Below are 15,521 nucleotides of genomic sequence, written 5' to 3'. Positions count from 1 at the left end.
TGATAAATTTATTTCCCTAAAATCCTTTCTCTGATACAGCAAATTTAGTTAATTTCTTGAAATTGGATCTTGAATTTTGAGGGAAGGTGAATTTCAGATTTGTATCAATTGATCTCTGAAACAGATGAGTTTGACTTCAAATGCTAATAAAATCATATACACATTAGAAATAAAATTTAATTCTTGTTTTCCTACCTTATTCAGCTGTATTTGTTGCTAGGTTTGCATCACATGCTTTTATTTACTTTGCATAGTCATACGTGGATACAAATACTGAGTCTGTAGATGGGTTCTTCTGGTAAACAACGTTTCTTGTTCTAAACTGTCATCTAAATGTTACGTCTGAAATACGTCTTCTGCAGGGAAAATAAAATAGAGAGTAAGAGAATTTTCCAGTAGTTCCGCAGCAAGAATTGTCTACAGTTCTGCATTGTTTATCATCTGGCTTGGTAAAAAATATCAACAGATATATTGCATGCATGTGGAAGAAATAAAAGGAAAAAAAATGTACTTTTCAGCATTCCTAGCTACATATTGTACATTGGGGAGTGCCACTCTGTAACCTTAATAATAACCTTACTGCTTTTTATTATATGCTGTATTACCACAAATGAAACTCAAATTCAGGAACAATCTTGTTATCCCCAGCTCCAGCTGATTTTATGTAATAAACATTGCATTTGGGTTGCAATATTTCCTGTGGTAAATACATTTTTTTTTCCCTTAGACTCACAGCACTGTTGTTTCTGTGCCCAGTCTGTCTGTGATTTTATCCATCTACCTAAACTCCTGGGTGCTTTAATGCTCTCATCTCTGTGTTAGTGAGATGCCAGATGAGAAGGGAAATTTATCACTTGTGAAAGAGCATTACTTTTGGAGGACACATGTTTTGTTCGAGATGTGAAATTGATAGCAGTTGAGAGAAGCTTTTGAAATTCAAAGAAAAAGTGCAGCATAGAGACCAAAAAGTGAAAGTTTTCCTATAGCGCTTTGTAAACATGTCATGAAAGAACCAGCTTGAGAGGTAAAACAGTGGATCAGCCTCTTCTAAATTCAACCTCTGACATTTTTCCTAAGAATTTCCAGGAAACTTGTCATTTTGCACTGATTCAGTCATGTAAACACTTCTTCAGAAGGTCCGTATTCCTTGTCTGCATGTTACAAGTGAAACTCATTCATTGCAAGTCGAAAAGCCATCACATACAGTTTTTACAAATGAAGAGTGAATTAGCTGACATTTTAAGAGAATGAACATTTCCCATAAAAACCGAAAATATCCCAAGAGAATAATCTGATCATTTTGCCAAAAAGTGGTGCTGTGGCCTTTGAATTTAAATAGCGGCTGTCAAGGGAAAAATCCAATGTTGTTTTAATGCAGACAGAATTTTGGGAGCTCACTTTTGTATTGGTTAACTCATACTAGCGGAAATATAATAAGATCATAACATGCACTGCACCATGGAAGGATTTTTTAATGTGATCACAAACTGATGCCCTTAATTCAAATACTGACTTTTGTTTGACAGAAGATAGTATCTTTGATAGTCACTGACTTTACAAGGTGTTACACAGTTGCATCCAAGCTGAATTCATAAGTGATATAATAAACACTCTTCTTAACTTTAATTATTGATGTTATTTTGTTGCAAACAATAACAGGATCTTGTGGGATTAATTTGACGTGATACAAATGCCAAGTAAAAAGACATTTAATTTTTTTAAATGTTAATGATTTTTATGTAGATTTTAGAGCAAGGCCCTGAGTGTTGGCAGAACAGCAGATTAAGCTTTGAATCAAAGGCTAAACCTGTACTGGGGCTGAGTGTGCCACACTCACACCAATCTTCAAGGTCTCTGGCATGCAATGAAATCCCCAGGTCTTAGCAAAGGCAGGTGCTGCTTGCAGCATCAGTTGGGTGCTCAGACGATCAAAATTCAGCCTGGAGATCAGGAAGGTGCCCAGGGACATCAGGGGTGTACCACAGCTCTTCCTTCAGTCACATAGGCTTAAATCTTCTCATTCCTTGCCCTTCAGGTGTTCCAGGGAAATTTTGACAACGACACTCACCGTAAGAACGTCATCGACCCTCCGATCTACGCCCGGCATGTCCGCATCCTCCCATGGTCGTGGTACGGTAGGATCACCCTGCGGTCAGAGCTGCTGGGCTGCACGGCGGAGGACTGAGAAGGAGGATCCCTGTTAAGCTTCGCAGCTCTTGGTGTAGCTAAAAGTCCCTCCGTAGAAGAAACTTTGCAAAGCCTGTAGGATGCTGAGTGGGTTTTTCATGACCAAATGCTCATTATATGGTAGGCCGCTAATTGTCTTTCGCAAGGAGGTCTAAGCCTGCCCTTTAAATGATCCAATCCAATTTTGTCCTTGAAATCTGTTAGTGTTGTCCCTTCTGCTGTGGAATTATCTTTCTAGTTCTCCTTTGAGTTGTTCACACTAGTTGAAACGTGTTAGGGAAAGACAGCAGCATCCTTTTTACAAGGGAAGAGAAATAGCATGACAAAGCTCATTTGTAGCTTTAGAAATATTGGGCTGACGAGTTCTCCATAAATCATACTGTCATCTTACTTGCAAAAAGTGATACTGCAGCTTTTAGCAATAAGTTTTCTTGGGGATGACTGCATTATAGTAATTGTGCCTATCAAACTCTGTCAGTATTTATGACATATTTTGGAAGATACTCTGTGGTACTGTAAAATGCAGTACCTGTGTTATTACGAGCTACCTTTCATCACTTTCATCTGAACAGCAGAGTCCATGCACCTAAACAATTTTCCTAACTAACCCCATTTTCCTTGTCTATTTTGCATGCTATAGACATGACATCCATCTTTTCTGTTTAGTATCACCACTAATGTTATTTTCCTTGAAAGTGGTGAGCTGTTTGTATAGGGAACAAGATCTGCTATTGGTATATTATGAAGTTAGTGAATTTGCCAAAGTTTATTAATTCTGCTTGAGATGTGCTTTTTCAAGGAGGCTGAGATGAGATTCCAGGACACTTGTGACACCTCATCTTAATTACCCAGATAGGTAAAGGCACAAAGCACATCAGAAATCCTCAGCCCATTTTATGACTTCCCAGGGGTGAGCACAAACCCTAGATGGAGCTGCCTTCCCAGTTACTTCTTTCAGAAACCTTTTTAATTTCTGTGAGGGGGTAAATGTAAGGTGAGAGAATCAGGCGCTAAAAGATACATAGGAGGCATTACTCCCTTACTGCCAGGAAACCCTCTCAGTGGGCTTTTTCTTATGGTGGTGGTCACAGTCTTTCTCCCAGGTATGAAGGCAAGAGGTGTCATAGAAACTCACCAGAGCTGGTCCCTTGGCACCTTCCACTCCCAACTATGTCTTTTCATACATATGCCATACATATGAGTAGGTGATTTTTGTCATGCCTCATATACAGAAATGCTTCATACATGCTATGTTTGTTGTTTGTTGGGTTTTTTTTAACAGCATGGTAGCCAGAGACGACCTCAGTTTATAAAGTAGGTTTGGGGAGGAAAATGGAGCGGTAGGGGGGACATTCTCCCTTGTGCCTCAGTTTCACCTGATGATGGAGATAATGATACCAACCTTTGTAGAGCACTCCAAGTTTCCTCGGAATAAAGTGCTCTATTAATGTTAGAGTAGCACCTAAGTCTAAAAAAATCCCAGGAGAAAGGAGCGAGGGGATGTTTTATCTGTTACCTAAAAGAGCAGCATGTGGGATTACTGCCACTCTTTTAATTTCATAACATGCTGATGTGGAGAGAGATAGATAGATATACAGCTGCATGTTTTAGCAAATGCCACTGAACTTATATTTTTGTCACTGTTACATTCTCATCAAAACTCTGAAGTATGAACCTGGGTGCTGCTTCCCAGGAAAACAGCTATTTGGCCCACAGTCTGCAAAGGGCAAGGTTTACTTTGGAAACAAAATGGTTTGGATTTAAAAAACCTGCATTTACTCACACATTCTCCACCACAGACAAAATATATTATCCATTGAACTGTGAAAGACTCTAGAATAGCAGCCAGGCATTTTACATACAAGAATTGGGGATATATTGGTGGCGGTTTTCTGATAGTGTCACTTAAACTGTCACATTTTAACAAACAGAACACCCTGCCTCTATAAAATGACTTAATTCTTAAACTGTATTTATACAAGTATTTATTTTATAAGGCTTAGACATTTAAAGACTTCTAAAAAAAGAGTCTTGTAAAGGTAAAAGTATGTGTAAGAGATGTTGAGGTCCTGTGCAACACTGCTAAGTTTGTTCTTTATTTTTTACTTTGTGCTGCATAACAAAAGCCACTAGACTGTTACTGTCTTGTCTGTAACTGTGTTAACAGCATTCCTTAATGATGTATATATGGAGGGGTCTTCAAGCATAGTGAGTGATTTTAAAGAGAAAGTCAACCATGATGGTACTTCTAAAGGGAAAAAATGCTGAATAATGGAGGACAAGTGTATTCCTAAATTACCTACTGCCCATGTTTTGTACTTTAGGCTCTACAAAGGAAACAACAACCAAAAATAGTAATATTTTTATCTTTAGGGCACATAAAATATTTAAAGAGGTCCAAAAACCTTTTCTTGTTGTGGGAGAGCAATTGATCCTGAAATGAATTACAGATATGAAGAACAGCATGTAGTTATTTCATTAGTCAACTGTACCTAAAAAACGGAAGACCATTTCAGAAAATTAGGTTCCCTAGTTTACCAACTTGTTTTAATGTTATTTTAAAATAATGTTCTGTCTTCTTGAGTGATTTTTTTTGCAACTAATCTTTTTTGATTTACTAATTTAATTGTTATCCATTCCTTTTCATATAAAAATAGCATTGCCATGATACCTAACATAGTAATTTTATTTTGCATTAATTTAGTGTTGAGTATTTTCATCCTTATGTCCTTTGTCAGCTTTCATCTGCCAGCAGTCTTCACAACCTGCAAAGAAAGCTCCATACATTGCGATAACACTCTGTGATAATGTATAAAAAAATCATATATGTGATGCCCTTACAATTTCAACCAACATATTGGGGCTTTTTCTAATGAAATTATTCCTTATCTACCAAGAAGCTTTATTTAAATGACACTGTGCAGCCATAGTACCAAATTCTGCTCCCAGTGTCAGCACTATAAGTCTGAAATAACTCTTGATTTCTGCAGAATACTTCAGATTTAACAAAACAGATGAGAATCAGATTGTGGTTTAGAGTTAAACTTGTTCCCTTCAATCTTATTTTCTTGCCTTGGTGAACACCATTGTCATGGGAGACAAGTTATAAATTAACACAAAGGTACTCTCTCAGTGCAAGCAACTGGCACCCTCAAACCAGAAGAAAATAGTGCATGACAGGATATGTCCCTTTATGAAGGGATGGAGAAACACTCTGAAATGATCCTTGACTTCTGTATTAATTGTAACAATGGTATTGAACAAGTCTGTAAATGTTCTCCTAATTAAATTTCACCCTGAACCAGTTAAGTATTTGTAGGCAGACTTCACCTTTCTGTAGCTCTGTAATGACGTGCTACGTTTATAGCCTAGGAAATAAAGCACCGGCACGAGGCTCTGTTTTATCTGTGTTCTGCTAAGGGCTTATCACGTTAACTGGCTCTGGTTTTGAGGTTGACTTTCTCTTTTGGGATGGCTGCATACAAATTAGTGTCAGTTTTGAAGACTAAGGATACTAAATGAGTGTATCTTTGCTATACAACAAATATGAACTATAATATTCAGTGCTGGCTTCTGATGTGTCAGTAAGTACAGAATTATCTCGGACACAATGACCTTTGCAACCTTTCAAGCTGTGTAATATTCAAATGGTTTTGTATATACTTAAATCATGTAGAATGATGTAAAACCAGTATGACCTTGTCTAGTCTTCAAACTTAACAATAAAACTTTTGAAAAATGAGGTCATTTTTGAAGCACTTATGTTGCAATACCTTGAAGGAGATACAGCTTATCTCAGCCTCACTGGTGGCAAATGTGGAGCAGAGATATGATGTGGCATTTTCCTGGATTTATTCACCAGGTCTTTGTGGTAGGTAAGTTTGTTTCTGGCAAAATTAACTGCGGCGCTGCACTCTCTTCAGAGTGTTCCCTTTGTTCTTTCAGATAAAAAAGCAAAGGTTTGAACGAGTCTAAAAATATTTTTTCTATTTTACTGCTCTCTGAATGAGCACCAGAAATGTAAACTGACAATTTCATTTCCTTTAAGTCAAATTTCTTGGGATATTTATCAGTCCTTATCCTCTCTTCTCCACTCCTGCATAGGCAAATTAATTTTCGAAAAGATAAACAGTGGCTGCAGCACAGACCTGCTATGAGGCTTCCAGTGGAGATGCCAGTGCTTGCTCAGGCCCTTGCCTCTCTTGATTCTATTTGTTGTGCAGCCTGTTCCCCAAAATTCCTTGGTTTAATTAACTGTATCATTTCAATTTCTGAAGAAGCCTAGAGGTTCAAGTAAGTGCATGGAAAAGCCATTCGCTCCTGATTTTAAACAAAGAGACTTTAAAAAAATTTTAAAGTTTTGGGTATTTATGAGAGATAGAGTTTCACTTGTTTACTACATATTGATCCAGAATAAGCCCACAGATATATATGTTCTTTTTATATATCCATTTCAACTCATGTCTTTTCACTAAAAATTGTCTTTTAGAGCTAAAGACCATCCACGACTATGCAGTGATGACAGGTACCTTGTCTGAACAACATGTCATCTTTCAACAGAAAAGTCACAAATATGTTGCATTTTTTTCTAATTGCATATCACTACCAGTCATAAAAATGAGAATATAATGGTGTATACAAAAAGAGAATTAGTTTTGGTAAATGATGGCCCAATATTAGCACTTCAATCATAAATTTCTGAAAACATACATCTTGAATCTTTCTGACTTTTAATTATAAATTGCAACTCTCTCCTTTCTGACTTTTAATTATAAATTGCAACTCTCTCCTGAAACACAATGCCTGTTCCTGAAGAAATGAAAAGTGATTTTTTTTCTCTCATTCTTCATAATGTAGATCCCCAGTAACTCTAATGAAGACAATGAGATAAAATAATGAGTAATTCTCCTCAGAAGAGCAACTATTTATCAATGTCCATCCTCTTGTACCTGTTACTAATGAGCTCAAGGGATTAATATGCATATCAACACCATACATCATTATGAAATATGTAGTCTGTGATACTTCTGTGGCAAATATAAAAGCATTTACTTCGTACCTCAGATTCAAATAACAGGAGGGTAATCTGTTCACTTAGTGATCACTAAGTGACCTGTGATCACACAGCCATATAAAATAAAATAGGAAAACAGAAGATAATTTTACAGCACAAACACTTTATTTTCTTAATTTTAAATTTGAATAATTTTCTTAATAGAGAAATACACTTTAGGATGCAAAAGAGTGCTTTAGACTAAGAATAAAAAATATAAAAGGCTTTGTTGCTTAGCTTTATAACTGCATTTACAGCAAATTATCTTTCAGTATCAGCATTTGAGGAGCTGTAAATACATATATTTAAATGTCTCTGAACATACGAACATGGAAACATGCCTTGTTAAGAGTGCAGGAAAATATATTTTACCAGTATATGTTAGTAACAATACCAGTTATGTTTTGATATAGAATATATCAATCTAGAAGTAGGCTCCACAGGTATGGGAATGTGTGGGAAGCATGAATACCCTGGTAAATACAGGCAGGGCACAAAAAATTGAGGCAATGATTGGAGCACAGCCTGTTCATCACAATAATGTTTCTCATGCTGCTTGCTCACTGGTTTACAAGCTGATTCATTGTGGTTATCTGAGGTTGCACATCAGATGATAGGTCAGCAGGCACATTTCTGATGGCCACACGACTAGGTGAAGGATATCAACCTTCAAAATATGGTAGGAAAGGTTACTAAATATTTGCATCAGACTGGAAAATCAAAAGCAGACTAAATGAACATCTTGAAATATATAGGTTTTCTGGGATGCTGCAAGAGGTCAGTAGGAGCTGTGGAGAAATGTATAGTATTGTCTTGACCATAAAAAATAAAATTAAGTACATAGACCGTGGAGCATAAAATATATATGTGATGCATTGAAGCAGGATCGAAGGCCCGTTAAAAATGATACAACACGTTCTTGTGGAAGTCTCAGACAATGTCATGTAGAAGGTACGGACTGATACGCTACTGACTTTTGTACTAGGTCTGGCTGGGCTGGATTTACCATTCTTCAATGCTGGGAAGAGGCTTTAGGGGGACTGGCTGGGCACTGGTTTGCTTGTGGGAAGTGGCGATTGATTGCTTTTGCATCACTTAGTGGCTTTGTATGGGTGAGGGTTCCCCCTCTTTCTTTCAGTCATTAAACTTTTTATCTCAGCCCCTGAGCTTTCTCACTTTTGGTGTTTCTATTCTCTACCCTGTCCCATTGATGGAAGAGGGTGATCCAGCAGCTGTGTGGGCCTTAGCTGATGTTTGGAGTTGGCCCACCACAACTTTAAATGCAAAATATGAATCATATCTGAAAATATGCACACTGAATTGTATAGAAAAATACTTTGTCTGAATCTTCTTTCCTCACATTTTATATCTGTCCTATTTTCCTCTTGAATGGTGTTGCCTTCACTATTTTTGACTTAGAGAAGTTCATTTATTACATGTGACTCATGTTACTATAGCAGGTTCGCAGTTTCTTCAGAAGAGGCACTCATGGAGAATTTTTGGAAAAGCAATTAAAGCATGCATTGCTTATGCGGATATGTTGTGTACACTTTTTTTAATACAGACACATATATGTGCATTTTCACAAAATCACAGAATGGCTGGAGTTGGAAGGGACCTCTGGAAATCATCTAGTCCAACCCATCTGCCAAAGTATGTTCACCTGGAGGAGATGGCATAGGAATGTGTCCAGGTGGATTTGAATGTTTCCAGAGAAGGAGACTCCACAACCTCTCTGGGCAGCCTGTTCCAGGGCTCTGGCACCTCAAAGTAAAGAAGTTTCTCCTCATATTTGGATGGAACTTCCTGTGCTTCAGCCTGTGCCCGTTGCCCCTCATCCCATCTTTCGGCAGCACAGGCCAGCATCACATATGTCATATGGGAACAGAGAGAGCAAAGAGGAAGCAGAAGGGTGATATGCTTTCTATATCATTGCAATACCTGTCACTCTGTAATATTTATAGAAGTGCCAGGATAAATCCAGTGTGCATCAGGAGACTCATTAGTAAGCCTAAGAGTTAATTTCATTTCTAGTGACCATTTGATATGGGTAAGATCAGTGACGGTTTACGTATATCGCCCCTTCACTCACTATTTTATTCCATTTCTCACAGAACAGTCTGGAGAAATGAGGATTTGTTATATGGGAGCCCTACCTGTTAGAGGTCCTGTTTCTGTTTCCAGGATTTGTGGGTCGTTTATAATTTGGGGAGTAATTTCCTGTTATGCACACACAGCATCATAGAATTACAGAATGGTTTGGGTTGGAAGGGATCTTCAAAGATCCTCTGGCCCAACCTCGCTGCCATGAGCAGGGACATCTTGCACTAGATCGGGTTGCTCAGAGCCCCATTCCAGCCTGACCCTGAACACTTCCAGGGATGGTAATCCACAGCTTCTCTGGGCAGCTTGTTCCAGTGTCTTACAGTGTTCTTCCTTATATCCAATCTAAATCTGCCCTTTTTCAGTTTAAAACCATTGTCCTTTGTCCTGTCACTACAGGACCTGGTAAAATGTCTCTCTCCATCTTTCTTATAAGCCTACTTTAAGTATTGAAAGGCTGCAATAAGGTCTTCCTGGAGACTTCTCTTTTCCAGGCTGGACAGCCCCAATCTACTCAGCCTTTCTGTACAGGAGAGGGGCTCCAGCCCTCTGATCATTCTCGTAGCCCTTCTGTGGAGGAGGGCCCATTCAAACAGGTCTATGTCTTTCTTAAAGTGGGGATCTGATAGCTGGACACAGCACTGCAGGTGGGGTCTCCCAAGAGCTGTGTAGGGGGGAAAATCACCTCCCTCAGCTTGTTGGCCATGGTCCTTTTGATGGAGCCCAGGACACAGTTCGCTTTCTGGGCTGCAAGCGCACATTACTGGCTCAAATGCAGTTTTCCATCTGCCAGTATCCCCAAATACTTCTCTGTAGGACTGCCGTCACTCTATTCTTTTCCCAGTCTGTACTAATATTGGAGGTTGCCCCAACCTAAGTGCAGGATCACGCACTTGGTCTTGTTGATCTTCATGAGATTCACATCGGCCCACTCCATCAGCCTGTCAAGGTTCCTGTGGATGGCATCTTGTCCCCCAAGTACATTGACTGCGTCAAACAGCTTCTTGTCATCTGAAAATTTGCCAAGGGTGCACTCAATCCCACTGTCTATGTCATCGATGAAGATATTAAACTGGTCCCAGTACAGACTCTCGATGGACACCACTGGTTACTGGTTTCCATTAGGACACTGAACCATTGACTGCGACTCTTTGGATGTCGCCATCCAGCCAATTCCTTATCCATCAAACCCATTTCTTCTTTAGTGGTAAGAATGTTGTGGGGAACTGTATCAAAGGCCTTACAGAAGTCCAAGTAGAAGATATCTGTAGCTCTTCCTTTGTTCTCTGAAGCAGTCACTCCACTGTAGAAGGCCACTAGATTAGTCAGGCATAATTTGCTCTTGGTGAAGCCATGTTGGCTGTCCCTGATGACCTCCCTGGCTTCCATATGTTTTGACATATGTTCCAGAAGTATCTGTCCTATGATATTACTGGGCACAGAGGTGAGGCTGAACGGTCAGTAAACACAGTCAGTACAAATTTTTCTATCTAAATGGCAGGGAGAAGCAGGACTAGCGGCATTGTCTATAGTAAGTTGTCTACATCCAGGTCTGTATAGTTTTCCCTGAACATTAAAAATCCCAAAACTGAAATATGCAGTGCTACTCTCTACTTAAGGTTCAATTTGGCATTGAGTAGCCTTCATCACAGGGATGTGCCCCATGAAAATTATGCTATTTTTCCCAAGCATACACATAGATTGGATACGTATATACCTTCACAGTACCTTTTTCTCTTACACTATTTCAAGATGTCTGTTCTTGCACTCATACAGGAAATAAAGGAGCAGCAGCATAGTTATACTCCCAAGGCTGAAAAATGCACTTTTCTATGAACTGAAGGTGACATTTGTTTCACAAATACTGCCATTGAGACCCAGCCTATGTGAGGGACAAAGTCTTCTGCTCTGAGAGTATGGAGAGAATAAAAATGATCAAAGAGAAATGAAAACTGCAGACTGATGAGGTTAGACTAGGATGAAGAAATAATTTGGGAAAGGATAAAGAGGAGGACAGGGGCTTTGGGTTAAGAGGGCTGCTGAGGACCAGATGAAGAACATTAATTAGAAAGGTAGTTAGTGTATATGAACCATCTTGAATTTGCAGCACACTGTCCTTGATATTTCTCCAAAAGTAATCTTTTCAGGAAACTAAACAACCCCCATTGCAACCAATACAGTGCAAAATTTTGCAGAAGTCACACTGGAAACTCCCATGTCAAGAGGATGAAAGGTCTGCTGCTGCACTGTGGAAGAGCCACAATTTCTTCTAGCATAGCACCCAAGCCTACAACCTTGGTACAACCCATCCCTGAAGCTGATCCGTGCTTCCCAAGGCAGCCAGTTGCGGTGGTGTAAGGCACCCAAGCACATTGGTCCAGGTCTGTGGATGATGTGATGCAAGTCAGGGCAAAGCCTTAAGTCAAGGCAGAGGGAGTATCTCTGTCTCCTTGGAAAGATGAAGCAGAGCACACATATCACTGAAATTGCATGTTTTTCCTCATGGTAAAAGCCCCAGTGAGCTCCCACAGACGGACACCAGCAAAACAAGACAAGTACCTGATTTGTAGTTGTTGATTTATACCAGCTGTGGCTCCAGACGTGCGTATTCATCTGTGTGATTAGTCTTCTCTTCTAATTTTGTTACTCTTTAACATTATAGAACTAGTGTTTCAAGAATGCTAATTAAGTTCATCAACCTAATCTAGCTGTTCATTATATGTATGCTGATATAATTTTCTTCCATTTAAGAAAAACAAGTGGGGATGGGAGGACAGTGTTTGTTTGTGGGTATTTTATTTATGTTCCTGGTTTGTTTAATTATCTTGGCTTAGAGGCTTACACAGAAGTTGAGTTTCCTACACATGGGAGGAGGCAGCATTACTTGAAAGTCGGAAGCATTTCTTTGTTTTAAAGCTATTTTTCCCTTTAATGAGTGATTTGCAGGTATTTTATTAAAAAAGCCATCACTGACCATTGACGAGAATATGTAAGAAGGTTTTCTTGTTCAGAAAGAAATTAAATTACCAGATAGGAGTCAAAGTGGCTTCCAGAGGAATCTGACCCAATATTTATATAATATACGTATATAGCACATGTCACTCACCACTTGCATTGGCTGCTCCGCCTTTCCATTTCTTTCCAGTTTCTGAGCTGTAATAGAAAGAGTTGTTTAGCTGTGGGAATGAGACCATCTATTCACAAATGGCTTTTCACTAAGAACACTTTTTAACTGTAACGGTCACATTCCCCAAATATTTCTGGGAGCTTAAAGTCAGACTTCCAAACCGGAGCAGCCCAGGATCTAGGTGTGATGTGGTGAAGGAAAATTTGCCCAGTCTCAGTGCTACTGCTGCGCTGACTGAATGGCATGCACAGTTTACATGTGTAAACACAAAGTGGGTAACAGGAATGGCTCAGTAAACATGTCCCAGTTAATCCCCTCGTGGTATAAAAGACTGCACTTCAACAAAAACAGTATGGATATTTTTAAACATTTAGCAAACTTTTCCCTAGCCTTTACCACAAGCATTCCTATGGCTTGCAAAAAAATGCATTTGTGGTTAATTTCTTCTCCAATGCGTTACATTTTATTGAGATTAATGTCTGAAATGCATTTAGACTGCCTGAATGAATGAACATGTTCCCGAAGTCAGATAATGGACTGCTAGAAGTCCACAATGAGTGTTATGGTACTAGTTTACCATCCTCATCATACCAAATGAACAGGCTGCTCGAGGCATCCTTGATGCCAACAGCCCAGTAAATAGCCATATGAGTCAAAACCTGGATTTCAAGCAAACTCATCACAGATGTAAGGACTTAAGTTGAAGGAGAGTGAAATGTGCCAATTGTGTTCCAGTACAATTAGTAATGTGCTTTCTGATGAGTGCCATGCTCCTTTCAGGCACCCAGGCAACAGCTCAATATTACCAGGGCTCAAACAAACACTGCTTAGTTCTTACCTGATATTTCTCATGAATGACTATGAAATCGTCTTGCACTGTCTTGTGAAAAATCTCCATTGGTACACAGTTTGTTGTTAAATTACTGAGAACTCTGTCATAGCTGCCTTTTTTCCTTATTTTGAGCCCTATCTACACACTGATGATCCTTTTGGTTGTATTCTGATGTCACAGTGAATCAACTGAATGTATTGACACTTTTGAAGTCCAAATCATCTCCTGAAATGCAGCAAAGTAGTGTTTTGATTGAGGAACTGGCAAAGGCTCATTAGCATTCGTTTACTGTCTCAAGAGAGCCCGGACAAGAGAGAGTATACCTTGGGCTGTCCTGAGGAGGAGCACTTTGATGAACATCCCTTTTTTTCATTCATTATCCCCCCAAGTAAGAGTTGACTCCTTTTGCCCTACAGTAAAAATGTTGGTGAGACCAGTCCCCAGTCCCAGTGGTTCTTACACAGATCGTTGTGCTTCCATTTCAGCACTGGAAAATGGCAACATTACTGATGAGAGCTCTCATCAGCAATACTCCTGGCACAGTTTTTAGCTGGTAAAGTCCTATTGAAGGTGGCTGCAGCTCCCACTTTGCCCTTTACCCTTCTCCACTCTGGAGCACATAGGAACTGGAATAAAGGTGGAGGGGGAGGATTTGAGTGTGGCCCCTGCAGGATGCTAGTCAGACCATGAGACTCTATGAACTGTGAGCATCACTGCCATAAACAGCACAGATGGTCAGCACCTTCCATTAAAAAAAATGTGTTTCAAGTCTGTGCAGCATAGAATTATCTTACATATTTTCTCCTCTCAATTTATTGGGACTGAATATTCACTATAGAGGGATTGGAGGGGAAAAGGGTAGATATTGATCTGAACTTACCTCCTCAGCACATCTGTGACTCTTCAGGTCTTCCAGTCTCTAAGATATAGAATCATAGAATAGTTGGGGTTTGAAGGGACCTTCAAAGGTCATCTAGTCCAACCCCTGCCATGAGCAGGGACATCTTCATCCAGATCAGGTTGCTCAGAGCCCTGTCCAGCCTGGCCTTGAATGTCTTCAGGGACGAAGCATCTACCACCTCTCTCAGCAATCTCTGACAGTATTTTTCCACCCTCATTGTAAAAAATTTCTTCCTCATATCTTCTAAGTGTGGTCTGGCTCTGAACAGTTGCGTTACCCTTAAGATTAATTTTATGACCAACCTGATTGAAAGACTAATTCATATGACACAATTACAGCTAAAATAATTTCAAATGTCAAAGTTGTCTTAATACACATCTTAACCATTTCACAGGGGCTTCTTCTTCATCTGTTTTCATCTTGAGACAGCCTAATTGCATGCAGTGGAATTAGTTACTTTGAGAAGAGGAAAGATCATACTCATGAATACCAATCCGCAGCCTTTATTATACTGAAGTTAAAGAATGGGGGTGGGGTGAGGAGGAAGAGAAAAGCAGTGCTTGAAAATGCAAGCCAGAATTTGAGGTATATTTGCACAAGTGAGAGGAACAAACCTGCAAGAGGAACCTTTTCTCTGTGCGCTCCTCAGGTGTTATAAGGACAGTAGAGCACCACACGTGTGTGCACATGTAATTGACCTTAATTGTGGCTAGATGCACAGATTGGAATGGGACTGCTACACTGACTGTAATATGCAAAAGCAGAAACATCTTCATGACTGGCATCTTTGCATAAGTCTTCACTATAACCTGTTTCTATTCCTGTTGCATTAAAGTCTCTTTAACTGATTATGCAGGATCTCAGCCTGCTATGTGATCCTGTTACCTTCAGGCATAATTGCAAATGAGACAAGAAATCTCAGCTGTATTGCTCCTTATAATGATATTCATTTTTTTTCCAATGTTAATTATTCCGTGTAGTTGACAATGAAGTACAAAGACCAAAGAGTTGATTTTCAGTGTAATGAAAAAACAGTACATGCTAATATGTTCCATGTTACTTTGCTTATTTACCTAGAAAAGCACTATTTTGTTTTCCTCTATAAATACTTAAAAGCCAGGCACTAAATAAATGGTGAGAACAAAAGACACATAGAAAAACATCAGATTTGTTTGCAAACCAAAAAGGACGTGCCACAAACTGTGCTCAGAGAAAGCAGTAACTGAGTAGAAACATCATAGGTTTTCTTTTGTAGCTTTGATGGTGCCTTTCCCCCTGTGGCACAGAGTATTTGCCACCACACCATGCAGCACAGCAG

The 15,521-nt window shown here is 39.4% G+C and overlaps 1 protein-coding gene across 2 annotated transcripts in view; it reads left to right on the top strand.

Annotated features, from left to right (window-relative positions):
• EDIL3 (EGF like repeats and discoidin domains 3) overlaps positions 1-4,781 on the top strand; it is a 259,148-nt gene extending 254,367 nt beyond the window's left edge. For both annotated transcript variants that reach the window (XM_065656136.1, XM_065656135.1), the window contains one exon: positions 2,036-4,781. In XM_065656136.1, coding sequence (XP_065512208.1) covers positions 2,036-2,185 — 150 coding nt within the window. In that variant the 3' untranslated portion in view covers positions 2,186-4,781. The remainder of the gene's footprint in view (positions 1-2,035) is intronic.
• Positions 4,782-15,521: the final 10,740 nt, after the last annotated feature.

Source organism: Caloenas nicobarica, chromosome Z (genome assembly GCF_036013445.1).
Source record: "Caloenas nicobarica isolate bCalNic1 chromosome Z, bCalNic1.hap1, whole genome shotgun sequence".
Lineage (NCBI taxonomy): Eukaryota > Metazoa > Chordata > Aves > Columbiformes > Columbidae > Caloenas > Caloenas nicobarica.
Note: the sequence above shows the minus strand (reverse complement) of the source record. Positions and strands in the feature narration are given on the sequence as shown.